General features: G+C 46.3%; 1 protein-coding gene across 2 annotated transcripts; it reads left to right on the top strand.

Moving 5' to 3' along the window:
• Positions 1-6717: 6717 nt before the first annotated feature.
• On the top strand, positions 6718-26889 carry lpcat3 (lysophosphatidylcholine acyltransferase 3). Of its 2 annotated transcripts, XM_056285760.1 has the most exons (13): positions 6718-6933; positions 8305-8412; positions 10519-10625; positions 11915-12008; positions 12371-12408; positions 13801-13979; positions 14188-14296; positions 14428-14514; positions 15325-15491; positions 18120-18267; positions 25423-25578; positions 26063-26194; positions 26396-26889. In XM_056285760.1, the coding sequence occupies exons 1-12, from the start codon at positions 6846-6848 to the stop codon at positions 26180-26182; spliced, it is 1401 nt and encodes a 466-aa protein (XP_056141735.1). In that variant the 5' UTR covers positions 6718-6845; the 3' UTR covers positions 26183-26194; positions 26396-26889. The 2 variants fall into 2 exon arrangements, with proteins under 2 accessions (XP_056141735.1, XP_056141736.1); XM_056285761.1 differs by lacking the exon at positions 26396-26889 and having other exon boundaries at positions 25423-25625; positions 26063-26137.
• Positions 26890-27314: the final 425 nt, after the last annotated feature.

Genomic DNA, 27314 nt, shown 5'->3' with positions numbered 1-27314 from the left:
TAAGATTTCTAAACCGGTTAAAGAAGCGCAGCACTTTCTGGGTTTTTGGAAAGTATTTCTTCTTTTTTGTTTCAGGAACCAATCAAACTGAGCCCAATGAGACACTGACCCCATGGGAAGAACGTGGAGCTAAACCTGACGGAGAGACCCCCCCCCCTCTCAAATATAAGAGCCGGTCCCACTTCTTCCTGGGGTGGAAAAAACCATCACTAAATGATGGGACACCAGCAGAGCTTCTGGTGGGGGGGGGGCAGTGGTGAAGCAGCAGCTACAGCAGCGCCACACCAGCCGGTTTGCAAAATCTGGCGTTCGTGTGAATGGCGGAAAGGCTGGAGAACGCAGGAATTTGAATACACCTTTTTCAAATCCGGACGCAGCAAAGACGGCAAACTATCGCACAATAAGCCTCGTTAGTCACGCGAGTACAACCAGGCCGTCCATCTTGCAGGACAGAAGGACAAACGAGATGGAATCAGATGCCAGATGAGCAAGCGGGTTACAGACAAGGGGGAGGAGGGTGCAGACATGCTGCAAATGGGTTTCCCCAGACCCCTCGTTGCTACTTCAGTGTCTATATACTGGCCAGACAGCCGTGGTGAGGTGGGATGGTGCAACCTTCTCCAACAGAGAAGGGCGCACGTCAAAGGTTGCATTGTATCACCACGCTTGTTCACACTATACACAGAGCAAGTGATGCGTGAGGCAGATGCAGATGGATGTGGGGTGAGCATGGGTGGTTATAAAAATAGGCAATCTTAGATTTGCAGATGAAACGGTACTGGCAGCTGACGGACAGCAAGATCCAAACGAGATGTTGAGTCGAGTAAATGAGGCAGAGGGGGGGGGGGGAGGTTGCTCAGTTTGAATGTGAAAAAAGACAAAGTGCATGAAAGTGGGTGAATCAGATATTGCAATCTCAGCAGATGGGCCAGATGCAGAACATCTGGAGAGCTTCAAATACTTGGGTTCAGTTAAGAAAAATGACGGCGAGTGTACAGATGACATAACAATCAAAATTACTCTAGCAGAGAAAATAATGATGGAGATGGTACCAATACGGAAAGATAGGGGGATAAGAAAAGAAGTGAGAGTCAGTCTACTTAAAGCACTCGTCTGGCCAGTGTTGTCATATGGAGCTGAAAGTTGGACATGGAAGAAAGCGATGGTAAACAGGGTGGAGGCTGCAGAGATGTGGCTTTATCATAGGATGCTTCCCATAAGTTGGGCAGAGAAACGAACGAGTGCGAGCATCCTCAATGGATTAGGAACAAAAAGAGGACTAATGGCACATATCATAAAAAGAAAGCTATCATTCTTTGGGAATACCTGTCGTCCAAGTGGAAGTAAATGAACAAAGACAGCGATTTTGGGAACTACACCAGCAAAGCGCAAGAGAGGCCGACCAATAAGGCAGTGTCACGATGACGTCATAGAATGGCTTGGCCTGAAAATATCGGAGGCAACAGCATCAGCTCAGGACAGAGAGAACCGGAGTGGGCTTGTTTGGCATACATGTCGTGCTGACGGTGCTGGCAACCCTCGCTAACGAGGAAGCCTTGAAGCAGAAGAAGCATTCCAACTCATCCCCAGTAGGTGGCAGTAACACACCATGACGTTGGATGTCAAACGCCTAAAAGTTTGAAGAAGACGGGGCAAGACGATCACTGTCAGATCGGGTACGCGAACACGAAGCCGCTGCAGGGAAAAAATAACAAATAATAATAAATAACAAATAATAATATATAACAAGTAATAAATAGCCAGTTTGAGGAATCCTCCCGTGGCAAGGAAATGGGTAATCTTCCTCATCAGAGACTAAGAAAATGAACACACGGTCCGAACGTTCTCCGTTTACTTAGTTTTTGGATTTAAATAATATCAATCTGACTGGCTATGACGTCACAGTCCCCGGCTCGTTCTTCCGGCAACCGCTGGCGTACGTACAAGAAAGCGACGTGATTGGAGGGCATTAAGCCTACCCAGAATGCAATCCAACCAAATCGATAGTCTGGTATTAAACACAGACGTAAACATAAATTCAAATTAAATATAAAGCTTGGTCTGGAATTACACCAAGATATGTTTTTTTTTAAAAAAATCTATTTTAGTGGAAACTTGTGCTTTTGTTTGCCACCACAAGTTGATTGTGTAAACTAGTAATAAGACACGTTAGCCCCCTTGCTAACGGGTCTGACCCTTTAGCCGAGCGGTTAGTGATGTCGCGTTGTGGTGCAGTACACCTCGTATCGAATCCCGCACCGGGCAAGAAAATAACCGGTTGCAATTGCGAAGGAAAGAGTCTAGTACAGCGTTTCCCAACCCAGTCCTCAAGGAACCCCTATCCTGTAACCCTGCAAAGGTAGCCCTGCTTGTACTTACCCACCCAATCATCTCACAGCACTTAATTATGCAAGGTGTGCAACATCTGCCACAATTCATTGCTGATTGGTTGAATAACTACAAACAGGTAGGGTTGCAAAGAAAATCTGCAGGATAGGGGGTCCTTGAGGACTGGGTTGGGAGACACTGGTCTAGTAAATTGCCGGGTACCCCGGACTGCCAGCAGGAAGAACCTCTTTCAGAAACTGTCCAGTAGGCTTCAGTGTCTGACATTAAGGCTGTCTCGTTCTGTACGGGGAGTTTTGTTTTGTACACAACTTTGATAAATGTGTATTAGCTTCCGTTTCCGGAATAACGAGGCGTGGCACTGACAGACAGCTTTTCACTAAGCTGAACCATTATAATCAGTTCATCACCCGGATCGTTCAGACCGCATCACCAACTGAACCGGAACACGGCCGAACTGGTTCAGTTCAGCGAGCTGAGAATTCATCTGGATAAAGACAGCATGTCGTGCTGTATTGTAGCGGGACTGTATGCAGGATAAGCTAGTAAATTATAAAAACGAATTTCATATAAATATAAAAATATTTTAAAAATTTTAAACATAAATATAAACGTAACAACTTATTTCATCTCGAGCTCTCCGTTCTCAAAATACGGGGATCCTGTGTGTACCCAAAGTTGAAAAGGAGTCAGCTGGTGGCAGGGCCTTTTCCTGTCAGGGCCCCGGTTTTATGGGGAAATCAAGCACCGTTCTACTGACGAGATAATAGAGTATAGATTACTGACTATTACTGTTCCCTCACGTGTCTTCTCCTATCTCTTCTTCCGTCCCAGATAGCAAAATTGCTGTGGCCCGGACCCGCCCCACACCCGACACTTCATCCGGCCCACATACCGCGTGGAATGATGGCACTTGGGCGGTCCGCTCCTGTTTGCCAGATCTGGGCCAGAACCAAGCCACAGCAAGGCCGCATGTGCCACATATTTGCCAAAGGTGGCCCGTATTTGTTTTGTGATATTTGGGCCATATTCACCATTTACCACACGGGCCACTTCAGGGTCACATCCAGATTACATGTCGCCCAGAGCACCGCATCTTTGCCAAAAAAGGACCACACTTGATTTGGCATATTTGGGACGTATTTGCTGTTATACATGTGGGCCACTTCAGGCTCACATCCATTTTGTCAGGGCCAGAAGAAGGCCATCAGTACCGCATCATTGCCTGAAGTGGCCCACATCCGGATGCTGTCTGGGAAGTTATGACCTGGCAGCCTATCTCCCCGCCTGGCGCCAAATGACTGCTGGGATAGGCTCCAGCATCCACACGACCCTGAGTAGGATAAGCGGTTTGGATAATGGATGGATGAATTTCAAAGATCAACTCAACTCTCCATATTTCCCCTGAACGGAGAGCCGGGCCAGCTTGTAAATATGGACATCTTGTGGTCAAATTGTCAAACACTGAAGAATATTTACTCCGATTACTTTCTATTACTACTCCTACTGCTACTACCACTACTGTGACTACTACTGCTACTACTATTACTTCCGGCTGCTCCCGCTGGGGGTCGCCACAGCACATCATCCGTTTCCATCTCTTCCTGTCCTCTGCATCTTCCTCTGTCACACCAGCCACCTGCATGTCCTCCCTCACCACATCCATAAACCTCCTCTTTGGCCTTCCTCTTCTCCTCTTCCCTGGCAGCTCCATATTCAGCATCCTTCTCCCAATATACTCAGCATCTCTCCTCCACACATGTCCAAACCATCTCAATCTTGCCTATCTTGCTTTGTCTCCAAACCGTCCAACCTGAGCTGTCCCTCTAATATACTCCTTCCTAATCCTGTCCTTCTTCGTCACTCCCAATGCAAATCTTAGCATCTTCAACTCTGCCACCTCCAGCTGCGCCTCCTGTCTTTTCATCAGTGCCACCATCTCCAAACCATATAACATAGCTGGTCTCACAACCATCTTGTAAACCTTCCCTTTAACCAGTGGCGTTTCTAGGATTTGAGGACATTCGGGGCATAGCCCGGACTTCAGTAGGGGGGGCCCGGGGGGGATCCTCCCCCAGAATGTTTTTTTAATTTTTATTTTTTTATAAACAAGCTGTAATTTGTTGCTTTTTTATGCACTCTGGCACACCTTATTTACATTCAAAGTACATGTCTTAATCATGGAAAAATTGAAATGTGCACCTCAAAAACTGTTAAGTCTCCAGATTAATTATGATTTGTGATGTTATATAAATATTATTAGTTGTTAGTAATTAGTACTAGTTATTGTATGAGGAAGTCAGGAGTTGCAGAGAAGTATGTGGAATTGTGACAATGGTGAGGTGTGCGGTTGGAATGACGGATGGGTTCAAGGTGGAGGTGGGATTACATCAAGGATCGGCTCTTCGCCCTTTCTTGTTTGCAATGGTGATGGACAGGTTGACGGACAAGATGAGGCAGGAGTCTCCATGGACGATGATGTTCGCGGATGACATTGTGATCTGTAGCGAGAGTAGGGTGCAGGTTGAGGAGAGCCTGGAGAGGTGGAGGTATGCACTGGAGAGAAGAGGAATGAAAGTCAGTAGGAGCAAGATGGAATACATATGTGTGAATGAGAGAGAGGACAGTGGAATGATGAGGATGCAAGGAGTGGAGGTGACAAAGGTATTTGAGTTTAAATACTTGGGGTCAACTGTCCAAAGTAAGGGGGAGTGCAGGAGAGAGGTGAAGAAGGGAGTGCAGGCAGGGTGGAGTGGGTGGAGAAGAGTGTCAGGAGTGATTTGCGACAGAAGGGTACCAGCAAGAGTTAAAGGGAAGGTTTACAAGATGGTTGTGAGACCAGTTATGTTATATGGTTTGGAGACAGTGGCACTGACGAAAAGACAGGAGGTGGAGCTGGAGGTGGCAGAGTTGAAGATGCTAAGATTTTCACTGGGAGTAACGAAGAAGGACAGGATTAGGAACGAGTATATTAGAGGGGCAGCTCAGGTTGGACGGTTTGGAGACAAAGCAAGAGAGGCAAGATTGAGATGGTTTGGACATGTGTGGAGGAGAGATTCTGGGTATATTGGGAGAAGGATGCTGAATATGGAGCTGCCAGGGAAGAGGAGAAGAGGAAGGCCAAAGAGGAGGTTTATGGATGTGGTGAGGGAAGACATGCGGGTGGCTGGTGTGACAGAGGAAGACGCAGAAGACAGGAAGAAATGGAAACGGATGATCCGCTGTGGCGCCCCCTAACGGGAGCAGCCGAAAGTAGTAGTAGTAGTAATTAGTATTAGTAGTATTGAGTAGAAGCAGAATACTTCACAACTGCTATCATTAAACATTTATTGACATGCTACAGTACCAAACTAGCGACTACGTTAACCAGTCGACTAAAGGGTCCGATCCTACTTGTTCGTGCACGTTACAATATGTCCACGCAAGACGTGCATGCATTTATACATTCACGAACATACTGTAGCGAATTCGGGGGACAACGCAACCACAGGAACTGCCGCGGCCGGGACGCGAACCCGTATCGCCCGCACCGCAGGAGGCATCGCTAACCGCTCGACTAAAGGGTCAGACCCGCGCGCCAGCGGCCATTGTGTCTTCTTATCCATGCACGTTACAATACATTTAAGTCAGGTCAATTATTTATTATCTATTACTATTATTTGGCTTACTTTTACTTTATGGGTTTTTTGGGGGGGTGGGGGTGGAATTTTACAGTTTCAGTTGTCATGTCGTCGATGTAATTTTAGCCATTAAACATAGACACGTTCTGTGGCTTTTCAAATCCCAAACTTTTTTCCGTCTGCATTTTTAAAGCATCAGCATCCGTCAACATAACCTTTGATTGTCAAATTGGCCATTGTTTCATCTTCTTCTTTTTTTTAATATCCCTCCAAAAGCAGGGCATTCCTGGCCCTCCACTTCTTTTTTCCATACAGCAGTCTCAAGGCCAGGGTCTTAAGGGGTATATCTCCCAATTTCCCCTGCAGTCCCATCCATCCATCCATCCACCCATCCGTCCATCCGCACGCACGCACGCACATGCGCGCGCACGTTTTTTGTTTTTTTTTTCTCATCTGTCTGTAACGCCATTACGGGGCTTTGTTCCACCTCTTTTCGTCGACATTCGACGAATAAACCCGGATTTGGGGGGGGGGGTAAGATTCCAGCGGGAGGCCGCCTGCTCCGTGACGGCTGTTGTCGACCCCAGTCCGATTACCTAAGGAGCATTATGAAACCTCACCAGGAAGGAACAGACAAGAGGGAGCGCACGCTGAAAGAGGAGGAGACGGGAGGGTGGCGAATCACGTGGTTTACTCCCGGTGGGGTGGGGAGGAGGAGGAGGAGGAGAAGAAGGAGGAGGAGGCCGCCGGATCAGAAAGATAAAAGGAGCGCGCGCGTGTGTGCGTGAAGTAAAAGGAGTGTGCGCGCGCGCGAGCGCGAGTGTGTCTGACTATCCGTCGTCCCCGGTCGCATCTCGGAGCCACTTCCGCCCCACGTGAATGATGGCGGCTCTCTTGATGGAGCGACTGTCGGAATCTTTAGGTTCCCCGGAACCGGCGGTTCGGCTCATTTTATCCATTTTAATCGGTGAGTTGTTGCTTTTGTAGATTACGGCGGTTACGTAAATGCCCGCACGTCCCGGCGACACGGCTGCTGGGTATAGCAGGCTGAGCAGCTGCACTGTAGCTGTGTCTGACCGCACTTATGCTCGGCTAACCGGCGCTAGCCAGGTAACGGCACAGCCTCCACAACGACACACACACACACACACACCGGCTGCAAACGTGTCCGGGTAGCCTCGGAAGACACACCGCGACACCGACACGCCGGCCGTGGACGTGCTCGAAGCTAGCAGCCGAACTAGCGAGCCAACGCGCGACACATCCACTAGCAAGGTCGAGTGGACCGTGCAATGACAGCGGGGGGGTCACGTCAGCACCGTACACGCTAACCCGTGCATCCCCCTATGAAGGGGGTCGTTGTTGCCCCGGTAGCCCGTTACGGTTTCCGTGCACCGGCATGAATGAACCGGTGGTTTTGGGGGTTCGCTCGCTCCGCGTCGCGAGCTGCACTTTGGTTCGAGGAAGTTAACGCGCAGCCCAGGAGGTGCGTCGATAACGGGGGTCCGTGCACCGGCCGGCTGGCTGGGAAGGGGGCGGCTGCCCCCTCTGAACTTTGGTCTGACACGTGGACACGTGGGGGGTTTTCCTTCCTTTCCCGATCCGAGCCGCACGCTGGTTCTTCCACGACAGGACCGAGCAACTTACTCGAGGTCTTCGCTCGGTACGCACTCTCACCCGCTCTGTCGCGAGGTGTCGTTGTGCTGCATGACAATGCGTCGTGTGTTGTTGTTGTTTGGACGGTGCTCTTAAATGACTTCTGGGTGTAGGTCAGTAGTTGCACACACGTGTCCTCATGGATGGGGCACATTGCTTCCAGCTTAGGCACAAATTAAAGGAGGCTCGTCCAATGAGAGGGTCTGCGTTTGTTGGTCACACACACACACGTACATTTATTTTTCTGTACTTGTGAGGACCCTCATTGACTACACTAATTCCCTAGCCCCTAACCCTTAAGCTTAACCATCAGAAGTACATGCCTAACCTTAACTTAATCCTAATGTTAACTCTAACCCTAAACCCAAGTCCTAACCCCAAAATAGACCCTTGAAGACGTGAGGATCAGCCAAAACGCCCTCATTTTGCTATAATGTCCTCGCTCTCGTGGTTAAAAACTCCAATTTGGCCCTCACAAATGGGTGAAGAAGAACACACACACACACATGCCAGCAGTGGAAGTGTGTAACACTGATAAGTGTCACTGCTTTATCTGGAAGTTTGAGTACTGAACCAAAGGGTCATTGTACAGACAGGAGTTGTTCTTAATGGCTTATGTAATTAATGTTGATGCACATGGCTCCCAATAACATGTTCCCCCTCACTTTTTCTTTCTCCACAGGGTACCCCTGTGCCCTGGTGTACCGACGGTTCTTTTTCCACCAGTCTGCCACCATTGTTCATTTATTCCACACCTTGTCTGGACTGGCTCTAGCAGCATTCAACTTTGGTGAGATGAAGAGAAAGGGGATTTGTCGAAGCTGCAATGACTTAATGAAAAGCTGTTATATTATGACTCAGCAATGAAGAAAAATACTTCCTTTTTTGTTCTTGTCACCTCTGTGTTTGATTTATCAAATGACTGCTGTTATAGTGCTTGGTGATGGTGATTTCTGTCATGGTCTCTTAATTTAAGGGTTAGATGCTGCTGTCATCATAGATTAATGGCGGCTACTGAATGGGCTTGGAGCACAGCCCGTCGGCTTTACTGATATGGCAAATATCTATGAATAAATGTTTACTGCCATCAGTTGGAACATAAACTACACTGCCTCTGTTGAGTAGATCGATTTCAAATCTATTTGTCTCTGACAGTTATTAAAAGTTACTGCTTGAAAGGAATTTATTTCCACAGCGAACATAGGCACTCGTCATTTTTGTATTGGCGGATTATGGCTTTGGTTGATGGGAAGTGCGGTCGGCAGCATGTGTGGTGGAGCTTCAAACTAAACGGGATTGTTAGAGCATCAGAATATAAAGGACTTTGAATTACATATCTAATAAATGGTCATTGATCAGTGGTCTAGAGGGGTCTGTTATTAGAGGAGAAGTGAGATAGGGTTATCAAAACATCCACTAATATTTGTACTAACCTTTCAAGGCTTTTGTGAGCAGCCTTTTTAGCTCACTTATGACTACGGTTCAAATTGGGTTCATATCTTTGCACGGTGGAAAGCTAGTTGGGGCTCTGAGTAACCTGCCTGGACGAAGAGAGTTGGGGTACAGCAGTTGGGGGTTGGCATTGCTTTCCTCGTAGTTATGTTGACATGGAAGCACAGATCGTTATGATGTCGATGAGGTTCCTCAGGAGGAGACTTGTGTTTGTGGTCATTGCACAAGCGGCAGGCGGGGTAGAGTGAAATAGAGTTGGAGGTTTGACCAAATCGTTGAGACAGTTTCTATTGCTGGCAACTCACTCTATCTAGCCTTATCCCTATCGCAGACAGTGCTGGACATGTGGGTTTTCTTTTCATCCCAACACCGCACCAGCTGATATTACACACAAGTCCTCTGCTTTCTGGTTAAGGGGCTGCCAGTTAGTAAAACCAACTGGCATTTTGTTGGGCTAGAAAGGAAAAGCTGACTACACAGGATCTCTGTGGCACACGACTGACTACTTCTGCTTTAGTCCAGCCATGGGCATGGTTAGCAAAAATTGAAGGCTGCCTTTGGTCCAGAGACTTCAGAATGACATCAAACTCATTAGACTGCATATTTTAGAAATTTCTTCTTTTTTTATCGTTCAGTTCCAGCGCTGGAGAGTGTGAAAGATCATCCTCTTGTCATTGTGTTGTAACAGTTAACTTCCCTGTTGAGTTTGGGGGAAATATTGCATGAAAATGTCGTGTGCTTCTGGCACATTTGGAAAGGAGCTAAGCAGCGTAACGGAGTCTAGTTCTTAACGAAGCTAGCCAAGCCTGTTCCTGTCAGTTCATGTGGCTGAAAAATGACCTATTGTTGATTCAGAGAGATACATATTTCTCTCTGGAATTATATAAGCAAACCCCCCCCCCAAAAAAACAGTACAACAAGTCTGACCAATGAAGATTTGCATGTAAATTTTGCATATTAGTTTTTTACCTGGCACTACTTTGCACAGCGATTCAGTAGGAGTGCAGTAGCAGAGTAATTTTACATTTGTTGGCATCCGCCACATTCGACAACAAATGGTAAATATTGCAATGCAGGCTAGATCGGCGGGACTGATGAATGGAGCTCCTCTCAGTCGGAAAGTACTAACATTGATCTCCTTTTGTTCTTTTGCTGCTGCATTTGGATTTTACAGCAGGTGTGTTTATTTTTCTTTCCCTTTGTGGCGTACCCTTTTACTCTCATTCCCCTTTTTTTGAATGTTAATTTCAAACTCAATCTGTGGTCAATTTGTGTGTCTCTCCCTTTTTTCTCTTTCCCTGCCAGTACTTAACTAAGGGGAGAAACTGCTGTTGTCACAGGTCACACTTGATTGCACTCACCAACCCCCTTTCCCCCACCCGTCTCTGTCTCTCTCTCTCTCTCTCGGTCTGTATGTCTGTCTGTCTGTCTGTCTTTATTTCAGGCTCTCAGCTCTGTCACTCCGCAGTATGCATCTTTGTCCAGTTCCTGATGCTGAGGCTCATGGGAAGGACAGTAACAGCCGTCCTAAGCAGTTTTATCTTTCAAATGGTGAGGTTTTGCCCTCCATTTTTTCCCCCCTCTCATCCTGTCTTTCTTTCCATGTGTTTTGTTGTGACGCATTGCCCCTTTTCCACTGCATGGTACCGACTCTACTTGACACTACTCGCTTTCACATTTATGGATTTAGTTTTCCACTGCAGATAGTAACCCCCTCATGGCGAAGTCCCACCGGTCGCTCGTGGGTGTGTTGACTAGTTTCTCCTCCCTTCTCTACCAGCGCCCCACATGAGTGTGTTATTTTCAAAGAATCATCAAGGCCAACTCGAAATGGCTGCTCCACATGAACAATACTAGTGTAACTAAGAGATTTGCACGGATAGATTATTAACTATGACTGTCTTTGGTATTTTCCGGGTTGAAAACGGAGCCGTTCAATTTCTCTCTGACCAGTCTGCAGTGTTTTCACGTCACCTTTTAGTATCGGTTCAGCTCGCTTGGACCCTCGACGGAGATGGTACCAAAAAAAGTACCAGGTACTATCCCCGACTTTTGCCCAATGGAAAACCAAGCAAAAAGCGAGTAGAGTTGAGTCGAGCTGGCACCATGTAGTGGCCCTAACGGGTGGCACGGTGACCCAGTGGTTAGCGCTGTTGCCTCACAGCAAGAAGGTCCTGGGTTCAAACCCCAGGTCCTTTCTGTGTGGAGTTTGCATGTTCTCCCCATGTCTGCGTGGGTTTCCTCCGGGTGCTCCGGTGTTCCCCCACCATCAAAAAGACATGCATGTTAGGATTAATACCCCTGTCTGTCCCCCTGAGCAAGGCAATGGAAGGAAGAACTGGAGTTGCCGCCCTCTGCTCCTACACAACAGGATGGGCCGAACGCAGAGAACAAATTCGTTCTAACAACACAATTCGTTGTAAGAATACAATGACAAAATAAAGTGGCTTTCAAAAGGGCCGTGTAGCACTAGCACCATCTTTGAACCGCGGTTGCACCCCCACTGCCCTGGCTCAGACCCTGCTTGCCAGTTTTTGTGCACATGTTCGAGGCTGATTGCACAACTGAATTCCTTTTTTTTTTCTTTTCCGTCTGTTATCATGACGCACTTTCAGTCTTTTTACTACCCATCAAAGACCACTAAAACCAGAAGTCAACGGTCCTATACAATAGGACGGGTTAAATGCAGAGAACAAATTTCACTATAACAGATGCCCCCACCCCACCCCACCCCCCGCCTCTCAATGACTGTTTCATGATATTTGATAGTGTTTGAAATGTCACTCTTCCAACCTTTGTTTTTTGCTCTTTGTCTCTCCTCCTTTTTGGTCTTCCTGTAGGTGTACCTGCTGGCAGGGTATTACTACACGTCTACAGAAGAGTACGATATCAAGTGGACCATGCCCCATTGTGTCCTCACGCTCAAACTTATTGGTAAGAAGGCCTTATCAGCAGGCATTCCTCTGCATGGGAAGGGCCTGTATGTCTTCATCAGCTTTTTCACGGCGACTCTTCGACTTCATCCCCCCCCCCCCCCCCGGTCCTATAAATTTGTCACTAGACTTTTGATTTGTTTAGTAATGAAAATCACTTTATTATTTTTACTGTTATTATTTAAACTTGCTCTTTTCTCCAAAGCTAGCAGTTCCCCGTTGTACCCAAGTGAACTATTAACCTGCTCCTGGCCTCAGAGTCGGAAGCGCCCTGGCGTGCTTTACAAGACGTTCATTCCAGTGACTGACAATCCCCGCTGTGATAAAACAGTTCCTTACGGCCGTTGCATTTTCTGCTTCCAGGTTTGTCGCTTGATTACTATGATGGCGGGAAGGAACCAGTGAGTTGATTTTAACTTCTCTTGCCTGTTTGCGCGTTGGTCTGTCTACAAGACGCTCAGACTCGCACACATAAAAACACACATACTTGTGAGTCTGGGAATGTTCTGTTTGCCTTTTTGCTCAATGTGCATCTGTGTCAGTCTGTGTTTTCTTGATCTCGCACTTTCCATTCTGCCGTGTGTGAGAAAGAGAGAGAGAGAGAGGTGGGCGTCCGGGTAGCGTGGCGGTCTATTGCGTTGCCTACCAACACAGGGATCGCCGGATCGAAGCCACCCTACAGACACAATTGGCCGTGTCTGTGGGTGGGAAGCCGGATGTGGGTACGTGTCCTGCGCCTCCTCTGGTCGGTCGGGGGGGGGGGGGGAATAGCGTGATCCTCCCATGCTCTACCCCCCCCCCCCCCCGGTGAAACTCCTCGCTGTCAGGTGAAGAGAAGTGGCTGGTGACTCCACATGTATCGGAGGAGGCGTGTGGTAGTCCGCAGCCCTCCCCGGATCGGCAGAGGGGGTGGAGCAGCGACCAGGACGGCTCGGAAGAGTGGGGTAAATGGCCAGATACAATTGGGGCGAAAAAAAAAGAAAGAGAGAGGGCGAGACTGTGTTTTTGAAAGGAAGGATTCTTGATAAGGGAAGGATTACAGACACAAGAAATTGATAAAAAATCAGTTATTGGTGTGCAAACAGGTTTATGGTTCAGTAAATCCACCACCAGGTATATCGTAGGTGCTACAGTGAGGCTATCTGTTTTCCCTGATAAAAGTAATTATACCCTGTTTCTGTCTATGTTAACTTTTTACAAGTCTTTAAAAGTTATTTGGGTGTAATCGCTTTGCCTGGTGGGCTACTCTGTGATTTTTTTTTTCCCCACCCCTCTCATTTGCTCAGTTTAGCCCTCTCTCTTCTCCCTCGGGCATCTTGTGGTACAACTAGCCTGACTAGAATCCACCATTACATACTTCCTTATCTCCAAGGTGATTATGCAACGCTGTTCCAGTAAATTATCATACCCTGTTTGTATGCCAGACTTCTCATCTGGTTTTATCTGATGTAGAAATGTCCACGGTCCGTACTGATATTGTCCTTGTCATCCTCGGGGCTTCGCTTAAACGTCAGGGGTTGCAATCTAGTATTCAGAGACAGCTTGGTTTATGACCCCTTGTTAAAAGCCCGTTAAGCAGTCCTTTGCGGTCAAATTGAAGTTGTGGTCAATCTCGATTTTGGTCGACCTGCAGTGGCAACCACTGACAGCTGCATACGCTGTGAGTTGTTATTGTGCCTTTACAATGCCTCGCCTGTCCTTGTTTTTTTTTTCCAGTCCCCTACATTTGATCTTCTGTTTTTTCTTTTTCTCATCCTTTTTACCCCCGCCCCCCCTTTGCCCCTACATCCCAGTCAAAGCTGAGTGCGGAGCAGGTGAAGGGAGCCCTGCCGTTTGTGCCCTCGCTGCTGGAGGTGTACGGCTTTTCGTACTTCTACGGGGGCTTCTTGGTGGGGCCCCAGTTCACACTACGCAGCTACATGAGGCTGGTGGCGGGGGAGCTCACCGACTGCCCCGGGAAGCCCCCCAACAGGTAAAGGAGAGACGGCACGGCGGAGGATGGAGGGAAAGCGGGGCTGTGTTATATTGTGAGAAATGAGCTGTAAGACTGACAATATGTCACCATAAGAATAAGCCATCTGTTCGGTGTCTCAGCCCTTTAGTCAAAACTTGTTAACCCTTTCTATTTATTCGTCTCGCTCACGTCCTCCGTCCTCTTTGTTTTACCCATTCTCCCCCAGTGTTGTACCTGCTATGACAAGGTTTGCGCTGGGTGTTCTCTGCCTGGTCATATATACAATATTCAGTCCACATTACCCTGACAGCTACTTCCTAACAGACGAGTATGAGGTGAGAAAGGCCACAAAATTGGAATTTATTACACTTAATTTGTGCATTTTCAGATGGAAAACAGGCCAAAGCTTGATGACATTTTTTTTTTATTGCATATCTAATATGTGAAACCATGTCGTTTCTTACAGGCCCAGCCATTCTGGTATCGCTGTGTGTTCATCCTCCTCTGGGCAAAAATCATTCTGTATAAATATGTCAGCTGTTGGGTCATAGCAGTGAGTATTCTCTTCATCTGGTCATCTCTGCTCACAAATTGATCGGTTCGCTGGACTGAAATTGAAGCGGGTTGTGCTTCATTAGCTCAATGGCGACTTCTGGCTTCGCATACAACTGCATTTTCACATTGATGCCCAAACACACTGCTTATGGGACACCATCATCCCACACACGGCAAGCTTCTTTTATTTACCCATTTTTGAATTCGGCCAATTACCCCACTCTTCCAGCCGACCCGGTCGCTGCTCCACCCCCCTCTGCCGATCCGGGGAGGGCTGCAGACTACCACATGTCTGCTCCGATACATGTGGAGTCCGCTTCTTTTCACCTGACAGTGAGGAGTTTCGCCAGGGGGGTGTAGCGCATGGGAGGATCACACTCTTCCTCCCAGTTCCCCCTCCCCCCCGAACAGGCGCCCCGACTGACCAGAGGAGACACTAGTGCAGCGACCGGGACATATACCCACATCCAGCTTCCCACCCACAGACACGGCCAATTGTGTCTGTAGGGACGCCCGACCAAGCCGGAGGTAACAGGGATTTGAACTGGCGACCCCCATGTTGGTTGGCAACGGACTAGACCGCTACACTACCAGGACGCAATTCACAGCAAGCTTTACATGGATTTGCTTAGTCATACACAGGTTTTTTTTTTTTTTGTTTTTTTTTTTTGTTTTTTTTAAGGTATACCCTGAAAAGTAAAATTCCCAATTCAGGTTCCAGTGACTCATTCTGTGATTATTTTTTTTTCTCCTTCCTTCCTTTTTAATTTTGTTGTTTCAACTGGTATTCCTGTCTGTTGTCTTTCAGGAGGGTGTATGTATACTCTCCGGGCTAGGTTACAATGGTGTGAGTGAAGATGGGATGCACCAGTGGAATGCCTGTGCCAACATGAAGGTGTGGCTGTACGAGACGACGCCTCTCTTCACGGGAACCATCGCTTCGTTCAATATAAACACCAACGCCTGGGCAGCCAGGTCAGTGTCGCGCTCGAATGAGCGCTCAGCCTGTGTCCAGACCAATGCTGTTTGAGTTAATCATCCACCGTGATGTGGTAATTGTCAAGTACAGTGGAGGAAGGAACTGCTGATTCATTACTTGTGGTTTCCAACACTTCACAAGGAGTAGGTGGCTTTGTAACCTAGCTGTGAAAGACAGTCACGTAAGTCTCACAGGTTCAGTCTTGGCAACAAGTTCATGTGTTCTGTCAAAGTGACATTGAACAAGGCACTAGATCCCTGCCTGTTCCCTCCTTGTAATTCTCCCAAGATAAGGACCTTGTTTAAATGATAGAAAAAGAACGTGGGGCGTCCGGGTAGCGTAGCAGTCTATTCCGTTGCCTGATCTGGGTTCGAATCCCCGTGTTACCTCCGGCTTGGTCGGGCGTCGCTACAGACACAATTGGCCGTGTCTGCGGGTGGGAAGCTGGATGTAGGTAGTATGTGTTCTGGTCGCCGCACTAGCGCCTCCTCTGGTCGGTCAGGGCACCTGTTCAGGGGGGAGGGAGAACTGGGGAGACTGGCTTGATCCTCCCACGTGCTACGTTCCCCCTGGTGAAACTCCTCACTGTCAGGTGAAAAGAAGCGGCTGGCGATTCCACATGTATCGGAGGAGGCATGTGGTAGTCTGCAGCCCTCCCCGGATCGGCAGAGGGGGGTGGAGCAGCGACCGAGATGGCTAGGAAGAGTGTGGTAATTGGCTGGATACAATTGGGGAGAAAAATACAAAATACAAAAAACTGAAAAATCACTGATTTTTACGGTGGGGAGTTTAAATTACACACCGAGAAGCACAAGCTGGACAGGGAAATTAATCACAACCTGCCACTCAACAGACCCGAACCCTTGCTTCAGGTTAGCCCTCCGTCTTTAATTTTCCTTTTGCAAGGTCTGAAAGCAGCACTTCAAAGCATTTCTCACTGATAACCACACACGCACACACACACATGATCAGCGTTTTCAAGACTTCTCCTCACCTGCTCAAACACAAAGATGCATATGAGCAACAAAAGTTGATTACACACAGGTGTGATGCCCAAACTGTGCCCCGCCTGTCATACAGGCATCCGCCAGCGTTCTCTTTGTTTGAGCGCCAGGAGAATATTCTGGCAAATGCTGTTTGTCACTGAGAACTATAACGAAACACCCTCAGATGTGCTTAGGTGGCATTTGTCGCTATCCACCACAGGATTCATGCATGCAATTTGCATAACCTGTGACAACATTTGATGTCAAGTACAGCAAGCAAAGCAGTTTATTGATTAGCGTAGCTAATTTATCATGCGGTTCAGTACAGTGGATTGAGTTGGCTATTTAAATGAGCTTACTCCAGCTTGTTGCTATGTTAAGCGACATGTGCAACCGAGGATAAAGGAGGGAGACGGGGATTGTTAATCTTGGTTTCACAATGGAAAGAAAAGTGGCCATGGTAATTTTGATGTTCCGTCAGTCACGGTTACTCAGAGCTGTCGGTTGTTTACTTGCATGCATACCTACATTTATGACTCATTGAACTTGAAGGTAAAACCGGATCAGGAGACACTTTTGATGGAGAGGGCGAGCATTGCCGAGTGTTATAGTGTAACGGCACTTAGTGCTCCCGATAAAATGACCTACATACTAAACAGTTCTGCGTATTTATAGTTAGTTATGCGCTGCTATCAAGTTGGTTTTTCCATAGGCATGCTCTCCAGCAGTTCAGCCAGGTTGGTCAATCTGGTTGGAAAGACTCTAACCCAGATTTACAGGTTAACCTCGCTCACACAAACACTCTTTATGAAAGAACATGTGATATAAAGCTGTGTAGACTGTGTGCTGGAAATATCTTTGGCCAGCTGGTTTGTGCAGCCCAACGACCTTGAAACATTTCCTTTGTCTGGCACACTCAGAACCTGTTTTTTTTGTGGCTTAAGTAACCATTGATTACCAGTCACCAATGTGTTATAATAAAAAGGGTATACTTTGGGGATTTATAGCATGTCTGGGCACTTGTCTGAGGTGTTATAGCATAGAGTATTGGCTCTCTTGCAGGGGGATGTAATGTTGAAATGTTCAGTGAAACTCAGTTGCTATCCAACAACCATTGGCAGGTAAAATAGGGATAGTTTTATAAGTAGGCATGTAAAGGGTTACCATTTGGGTTATAGCTTGAGGATGGCCTGATAAGAGTTTTGTGGCTTCCTCCAGCTTGGTTGGCCTACAGACACAATTGGCCATGTCTGCGGGTGGAAAGCCAGATGTGGGTATGTGTCCTGGTCGCTGCACTAGCGTCTCTTCTGGTCAGTCGGGGCGCCTGTTCAGGGGGGAGGGGGAACTGGGGAGGAATAGCGTGATCCTCCCATGTGCTACGTCCCCCTGGCGAAACTCCTCACTGTCAGGTGAAAAGAAGTGGCTGGCGACTCCACATGTATCAGAGCAGACATGTGGTAGTCTGCAGCCCTCCCTGGATCGGCAGAGGGGGCTGGAGCAGCGACCGGGACAGCTCAGAAGAGTGTGGGGTAATTGACCTGAAACAATTGGGGAGAAGAAAAAAAAATCTTGTGGCTTATGTTCCTCGCACAGTCACGATAAAAAGCACTGATTCCTATTCCTGGTTTTCTCTTCTAGGCATGTGTTCAAACGGTTGAAATTTCTGGGCAATAAGATTGTGTCTCAGTTGGCAACACTGCTGTTCCTCACCATCTGGCATGGCCTGCACTCCGGCTACCTCCTGTGCTTCTCTATGGAATTCATTATCGTCACAGTGGAGAGACAGGTACACCTGAGATACAAGTTGGTCTCCTTAGGAGGGATCGGATGGCGGTCGTTTTTAGGAAGAAATCGGGTGCCTTTTGGTCTGAATTGAAATTAAAAGTACTTTGAAACTCGCATTTAATCAATATGGTACAGCATGCTGCAGATCCAAAGGAATTGAATCAAGTGCAACTGGACTTGGTTATATATCCGTGAAGACGTTTCGCTTCTTGGATGAGAGGCGAAATGTCTTCACGGATATATAACCAAATCCAGTTGCACTTGATTCAATTCCTTTGGATAATTATGACCTGGATGAATGAGAACATTCACAGACATGCTGCAAAATATTGTTTGGGTAATATTAGAATAATATAAACAATATTGCTTCCAAGAATTTAGGAGATCTGGTACTGGGAGATAAAAGCTAGCTTTTGTGTGTGTGAGAGACTATTTTTCATAACAGCAGTTGGATATATCCACCACCTGCTGATAACTGAGCGTCTCCTTTTTGAAAATTAAAATAGGAAAGTGATGTGTACTCGAAACTTAAAATTTACTTTGTGTAAGCAGTACTGTTGGGAAGCCTGACCAGAGTGGCTAGGAAGGTGGTAGGAGGCAGATGTGAGAAACTTTGTCCAGGTATAACAAAAGGTGTTTATCAAAGAAAGTTGAATCAGCTCATCTGGACACAATGTTTATTGAGAGAAATGTCTTGATGCATGCTCAATAATCCAGGTAAGAAAATCAAAGAAGGTTGAATCACTTCATCTGGGTACAATGTTTATTGACAGAAATGTTTCTTTACTGACCTCTTCAGTCTAAACTGACTACAGGTATCCCCACCCCTTATAAACAGTACAGGTGTATAACGACCGAAACCAACGACCAGTATGGGTGGAATTGTTAACTAGAGTTTCAGTGGCCATGTGTACTATTCACAGAGGATTTGGAAATGTTTGCAATCACAGCATTGTAAGATGGCGACAGATGTACTCTTAGCCCGGGATGGTTGTTCCCTCTTCACATAGATGGCCTCTTTGACTCCCTGTTCAACTTCACATATAGGGGGCAGTACTATAGGCAGAGGCATGGGTGTGTTATGGGTTCCCCAGTCTCACCTGTAGTGGCCAACTTGTATATGGAGGAAGTGGAAAAGAGGGCTCTGATGTCCTATCCAGGGACACCACCTACCCATTGGTTCAGATTTGTGGACAACACCTGGGTTAAAATTAAATCTCAGGACGTACCACATTTCACCGACCACATTAATTCTGTGGACAACAACATCAAGTTCACCAGGCAGGATGTGAAAAATTACAGGTTAGCCTTCTTAGACTGTGAAATTACAATTTGTGATGGGGACATTTGATTGTTGATGTTCACCGTAAACTGATTTGTGCTTAAGGTTTGACTCTCATCATCCACTGGAGCACAAACTAGGAGTCATCAGGACTCTGTTCCACCAAGCGGACAATGTCCCTACCAACACAGTGGCCGGGGAAGGAGAGAAATCCCACATTAAACAGGCCCTGGTTAAGTGTGGTTATCCTAACTGGGCGTTTTGTCACAGCCAGGGAGACGCCCAAACAGTGCGCCAGCCAATCAAAGAGAGGAGAAGGACAACAGCTGCCTAAGTGTAAACCAGTAGTGAGTCTGTATGTGGTGGGAGTGTCGGAAAAGCTGAGACGCATATTTTCCAAACACCGCATCTCAGTTGCTTTCAAACCCCAAAACGCATTGCGCTAGAAGTTGGTCCACCCCAAGGATCCAGTCCCCTGGCACAAACAGAACAATATAGTGTACGCTGTTAAGTGCCAGGGGGATCGCCATGACTTGTATGTTGGGGAAACTAAAAAGACGCTGGCCAACAGAATGGCACAACACAGGAGAGCTAACACGTCAGGCCAGTACACCCATCTACAGGCCAGTGGCAACTCTTTCAGGGATGAGGATGTGCACATCCTTGATGGGGGGGGGGCGCTGGTTTGAATGGGGAGTCAAAGAGGCTATCTATGTGAAGAGGGAACAACCATCCCTGAACCGGGGGGGGGGGGGGGGGGGCTAAGATTACATCTGTCGCCATCTTACAATGCTGGGACTGCAAACATTTCCAAATCCTCTGTGAATAGTACACATGGCCATTGAAACTCTAATGGTCACACCCATATTTGCACATGAAACTGGTCGTTGGTTTCAGTCATTATGCCACTGTATTGTTTATAAGGGTGGGGATACCTGCGGTCAGTTTAGACTGAAGAGGTCATTTAGTTGAATGATGAAACGTATCTGTCAATAAACATTGTATCCAGATAAACCGATTCAACCTTCTTTGATATTGAGAGAAATGTTTCATCACTCATCTAAGTGACCTCTTTAGTCTAAACTGACTGCAGGTATCCCCACCCTTGTAAACAATATAGTTGCCTAACGACAGAAACCAATGATCAGTTTCATATGCAAATATGGGTGTGACCATTAACTAGAGTTTCAATGGCTATGTGTACTATTCACAAGAGGGTTTGGGAATGTTTGCAATCACATTGTAATATGGCGACAGATGTACACTTAGCCCCCCCTACCTTGGTTCGGGGATGATTGTTCCCTCTTCACATCGATGGCCTCTGACACCCCATTCAAACCAGCGTTCCTCCCTATCAAGGATGGGGAAGAACGCCGATCTTTCCCCATCTTTGAAAGAGTGGCCACGGGCCTGTAGATGGGTGTAGACTGGCCTGTAGATGGGTGCATCCTCATCTGTGGCCACTGGCCTGTAGATGGGTGTACACTGGCCTGTAGATGGGTGCATCCTCATCTTTGAAAGAGTGGCCACTGGCATGTAGATGGGTGTAGACTGCGGAGTCCTGGCATGACATGTTAGCTCTTCTGTGTTGTACCATTCTCTTGGCCACCGTCTGTTTAGTTTCCCCAACATACAAGTCAAGGCAATCCTCCTGGCATTTAACAGCGTACACTATGTCACTCTATTTGTGCCGGGGAACCCAATCCTTAGAGTGGACAAATGCTTAAATAGACCCTTCCATCAGCAGGAGTCAATCTAATCTGTAACATTCCTGTAGGTAAACCCAATACCTCCTGAAAACAGGTAAGTGATAAAGTTATTCATTCACTAACCTCCAAGTAGAAACACTTTCACATAGCTTACCATTTAACATACATTTGCAACAACACATAAACAGATCACAATCAAGACAAATAACTTAGTTAATCTAATGTACCCCCCGCCATACTTGGTCTAACCCAGTGACATCACTTATGTCACCCAGTGTATAGTGTATAGATACAGGAAGTGGATGGATACTTCCTTCGTTTGTCTCTGAAACACATGGTGGGTATGGTAAGTAGCATGTTGATGGTATGTGACCGAAACAATGCAAAACACAAACAAACCAGGGATAATATGTGTCTGCAATTTACAGGTCAATGATGGAACTATGGCTGCAACAAAATTAACAAGCATGGTTAAATTAGTAAGCAATATGGCAATGATGGTGAAAATGGGGACGACATGTTCTCACCCATTTGTCAACCCCCCCCCCCAAACCATTACTCCTCAGTGTCACGGGACAGGAAGTCAGCGATGATATTCTTGTGTCTTGGTCTATGCTGGATCTGAAAACGATAAGGCTAGAGAGACAAGTACCATGTTGTAATTCTAGCATTAGTATCATTAATTTTGTTGATCCACTGCTATGCATGATGGTCCGTCTCAAGACAAACTCTTTGCCAATGAGGTAATATTTCAATGTGTCTAAGACCCATTTAATACCTAGCAGTTCCTTTTCAACTGTCGAATGCCTCATCTCCCTTGGGCATATATTTCGGCTGATGTACTGCACAGGCAACTGGTTTCCATCCTCTTCTTACAGTAACACAGCTCTGAGACCTACTCATGAAGCATCTGTCTGTACAATAAAGGGAAGAATGAAATCTGGACATTGCAAAAGAGTTTCTTGACACAGAGTGTTTCTCAAGTCACGGAAAGCATTTTCACTTTCTTGAGTCCACTTAACCTTGACTGGTCTGATTTGCAAGTCATACCAGTTAGTACAGCAGATCTTGATGAAAAGTTGGGGATGAGTCGGCGATACCAGCCTACTAACCCCAAGAATGATTGTAGCCTCCTCTTAAGCAGTGAAGCTGCAATCACCTCTACCTTTCCTACCTGGGGACGGATGGCTCCGCCTCCAATCACATAGCCAAGGTACTGGACCTCAGGCTTGGCAATGTGACACTTCTTGGCATTGATGACCAGACCAGCACTCTGGATGCATTGAAAGACATCCGCAAGATGTTGCACATACTCCTCCCAATAACGTCATCAATGTAGGCTGCTGCGTAGTCCTCTACCCCTCTCAAAACTTCATCCACCAGTCTCTGAAACGTCACTGGTGCTCCGTGCAAACCAAAAGTCATCATTCTGAATCTGAACTCTGATTGTTGTTAAACCCTTGGAAGATTCTGTCAAAGGCACTTGCCAGTACCCTTTGCCGAGGTTAAAGGTTGTGAGGAAGTTTGCATTTCCCAAGGGATCAATCAGTTAACCAATCCTCGGCATCAGATAGGGATGAAAGGTAGACACAGCATTCAGCTTTGAAAAGCTGACACAAAATCTCAGTTTAGGGTCATCCGTCTTTGGAATCAACACCACAGGGCTACACCACTCGCTGCGAGAGGGCTCAATGATTCCTGTAGCCAGAATCTCCTCCACTTCTTGCTTCAATTCAGGAACAAGTCTTGCTGGAATGCAGCAGGTGTTGTCCCTGATTGGCTACTGTTCTGGTAAATGCAGACAGATCTGATGTTCAGTGAGCTGTGTACAACCTGGCTTCTGATGAAGAGCTCTTTTGCCACGTTGGCATGCAGTTCCTGGGATTTATCTCCTGTGAGATGACTTGGATCTGGAAACACTGAAGCCTTAGTTGAAGGGGGAAAATACTGCTCCTGAAGCTCTTCCTCGTCAACAATTGTGCATGCCCACAAGGTTGTAGACTGCTCGCTCTGGTTGGTCTACCCACTCTTTCAAAGGGTTTATATGGAAGACTTGATGCTTTTTCCGGCGGCCTGGCAAAAAAGTGACTGGGCTGTTTATTTTTATTATCTTGTATGGCACCTGCCACTTGGCAAGGAGACTACCATCAGATATTGCCAGCAGTAGGATGACTTTCTGGCCATCCTGGAAAACTCTCCTCTTAGAAGCCTTGTCATAACTCTACTTATTTCGCTGCTGTGCTTGAGCCAGATTATCATTGGTGAGTTCTTGAGACTGGTCCAGTTTGTCTCTCATTTTCAGGACATACGAGAGCTCACTACTCTGTTGTGGAATGGGACCCTCCCAGACCTCTTTCAAGACATCCATTTGACCCCCTCACTGAATGTTCATACAGCTGTTGGAAAGGTGAAAACCTGGTTGATGCTTGTAGGACTTCTCTGTATGCAAACAACAAGAATGGAAGTCATTGATCCAAATCTGACCCTGAGTCATTCAGACTTCCTCAGCATGGACTTGAGAGTCTTGTTAAAGTGCTGTTTGTGGATGGTAGAGACTGACTGTCACGCCTTGAATTCCCAGCATGCTGTACATATCTTTCGGCAGGTTTGAAGTGAAGTTGATGCCTTGGTTGGTGATGATCTCCTTTGGGATTCTGACTCTGGAGAACAGCTAAATAAGGCAGTTGACAATCTGGCGGGCTTTGATCTTCTTCATGGGAAAGACTTCAGGATATCTTGTGGCATAATCACAAGCTACCAGTATATACTTGGGGCCTGCACTACTCTTTTATAGTGGGCCTACAATGTCCATGGCAATGCAGGAAAAGGGCTATCAATGATGAGCATGTTAATGAGACATGTTAATGAGGGGAGCCCTATCTCCTTTCCTGCCTGGAGCTGTTAACTGACCCTGTAGACAAGACTGATGATATTTTACTGTCAGCATAATGCTGGGGGCTATAGAAATGGGGAGCCATTCTATAAAATGTTTTTGCCTGTCCTAAGTGTCCCGCTTAAGGGATAGAGTGGCTCAGGTTAAGGATTGTAGGCCTCAAACTCTGCGGAATGAATAGCTAATCACCAATCTGGCTACGGGGATACATCCTTGATAGGGAGGAATGCGGGTTTGAATGGGGAATCAAATGCCCCTTTTCCACCACATGGTACTGGCTCAACTCGAGTCGAGTCGACCCAACTCGACTCGCAGAGTATTGTTTTCCATTACTGTAACAGTACCCCCTCAGTGTAGCTGGTCTGCATTGATTTTGGTACCCGCTCCAGTTATTTTGGAACCTCGACAGAGGTGGTACCAGAAAATTGGTAACAGTTACCAAAATGCCAGTACTTTCCAGTAATGAAAAACAAAAAAGTCAAGTCGAGTTGAGCCGGTACCATGTAGTGGAAAAGGGGCAAAAGAGGCCATCTATGTAAAGAGGGAACGACCGTCCTTGAACCGAGGGAGAGCCTAAGAGTACATCTGTCACCATCTTACAATGCTGTGATTGCAACTATTCCCCAGTCCTCTGTGAATACTACACATTGCCAGTGTAACTCTAGTTAATGGTCACGGCAATTTGCATATGAAACCGGTCATTGTTTTCGGTCGTTACGACACTATTGTTTAAAAGGGTGGGGATACCTGCAGTCAGCCGAGAGGGAAGAGGTCACTTAGATGAGTGATGAAACGTTTCTCTCAATAAACGTTGTGTCCAGATGAACTTATTCAACTTTCTGTGATGGTGAAATTGTGAATAAATGGCCGTGTTCTCACCCCCTTTGTCACAAGTACTTGTCACTTCTTTTTTTTTTTAAATTGGAGATTGACTTAAGTTACACCTTGAATTATATGTTTTAGCAACATAAGAATAGGCTTTGTGTGCCTACACACTTACCTGTTTCTGAATCTTAACCAGGGGTCATTTTCTCAATCTATTCATATTACTGGTGTTAAGTGCATTGATTAAATATACCTCACTGCTTATTGTCTCTGTAATTAAAGACTGATTTAAGTTGGACTTCTACAAACCATACTCTGTTTATTATAAACATTATTGATTGATTCTTTGTCTATGTGTGTGTGTGTGTGTGTGTGTGTGTGTGTGTGTGTGTGTGTGTGTGTGTGTGTGTGTGTGTGTGTGTGTGTGTGTGTGTGTGTGTGACACAGGCCCAGGCATTAGTCAGAGACAGTCCCACTCTGAGCAAGCTGGCTAATAGCCCCCTATACCCTGTCATCTATGTGGTCCAGCAGTTTATCCACTGGCTCTTCATGGGTTACCCGCTGGTGCCATTCTGCCTGTTCACCTATGACAAATGGCTAAAGGTAACTTGTCTCTTTATAGGACCCTTGGGATCCCGCAGACTACCAAGGTACTCTTAGGGTAGAGCTGTTGTATTATTATTATTGCCAGCAGTTTCACTTAGTGTTATGTTGACAGGGTGGTCTAGTAATTAGTAGACAGCTCCTCTTCTTCAACTGGAGGACACCATTTGAAGCCCAAGAGTCAGAAAGCTTCCACTCTGAGGAAATGTCCTCCACTAAGATGTTCAATCCTTTCTGGCTAATGCAAGCAAGGGAGAATATATACCATGATTACATGTTTTCTTTTTAGTGTAGCCACACCAATTTGTATCTGTTTGAAGCCCAAATAAATCAGTTTACATAAATTAAACAGGCATTTCCATTACAAGTCCAGAATCTCTACCTAGAGTGATGTGACTGTCTTTGCTTCAATTATAATTTCTGACTGAGGGAGTTGATATACAATTGAGGATGTTTAATGTGCCCTGACCTTTTTGTTTTTCAGGTGTATTCATCTGTTTACTTCTGCGGTCACCTATTCTTCTTAGTAGCCTTTTTAATCATGCCATACGTCCGCAAGGCGCTGGTACCTAAGAAAGACGAGGGGGAGAAGAAGCAGGACTAAGACTCTAAACTGGTAAACAAGCTATGCCAGATGTTTTCTCACCTGTGATTCGAGTGCCACTCATAGTCAAAATGTTACCGTGGTGACAAATAAGGAGGTGTCATCAGTATCAGAATACTGTATTCATCCCTGAGGGGATGTTGGGTAGCTCCCGTACTGTGTACCTCCGGTTGACATGCTGTTTTGAATGTGTGTCTCTCTCTTTCCTCTCAGATCTCTCCACAGAGCTGTATATTCACCCAGGATGCAACTTAAGGGAACTGTGACTTAAGGAAAACCAGATCGGAGAACATTGAAAGGCCTTCTGTAATATATATATATATATTATACAACCTGTAAAAAAAAAAGTTCTTTCTATATATTTTTGTGTTCTAAATGGGGCGGGTGTTTTTACAAACATTTGGAGAAATGTTTACAGGAAATGACCATTGTGCCACCTGGGTAATTGTGAGCCAATCAGGGGTAATTTCCTGTTTGTTCTGAAGTATTGCACTCACCGGTCACGGGTTTTTGGGGGTCAGTGGCTGGCTCTGGTGTTTCAGTCTCAGTTCAAGCCCTCGCTTTCAGCGGTGAACATTCTCAGGGCCGAGTTTCAGGCCCTACATTGACGTATTTGGCACTTTTAAATGTATTAATATGAGATGCAAACAACTTTCGGGGAGGAAAAGGTTGCTGCTCTGACAGGAATAATAATATTTGATTGAGGCAGGGTGAAAGGAAGGTGGGTGGGTGGGTGGGCGGGGGGTCACTCTAAGCCACACTGTATACTAACACCTAAGTCAAAATGGCCTTGTATTATCAATGAATGTTTTTACATTTCCACTGGTATTAGATTTTTTTTTTCTTTTGGTGATGGAAGGCTTGATTTTATAGAATTTCAGAAGGTTTTATGAAAAAGACATTTTGTAGCTTTGACTGTCAAAAGATCACTGTTCTCCATACCTCCCCTATTTATCCTTTTATACGACCTTTACCTGCCGTTCGGCCCCCTCTTTTCCCATCACTCCTTGACCCTTTTCTGTCTTCCGAGATTCCGAATCGTGTCTCAGCCCGGATTTCCATAGATCTGAAAGGACCTCATTGTTTTCAGAAATATGGTAACGGATCTCACTTGGCTCTTTGCGGGGCCAGA

Source organism: Lampris incognitus, chromosome 9, assembly GCF_029633865.1.
Source record: "Lampris incognitus isolate fLamInc1 chromosome 9, fLamInc1.hap2, whole genome shotgun sequence".
Classification (NCBI taxonomy): Eukaryota; Metazoa; Chordata; class Actinopteri; order Lampriformes; family Lampridae; genus Lampris; species Lampris incognitus.
This window is presented reverse-complemented; position numbering and strand designations above follow the sequence as displayed.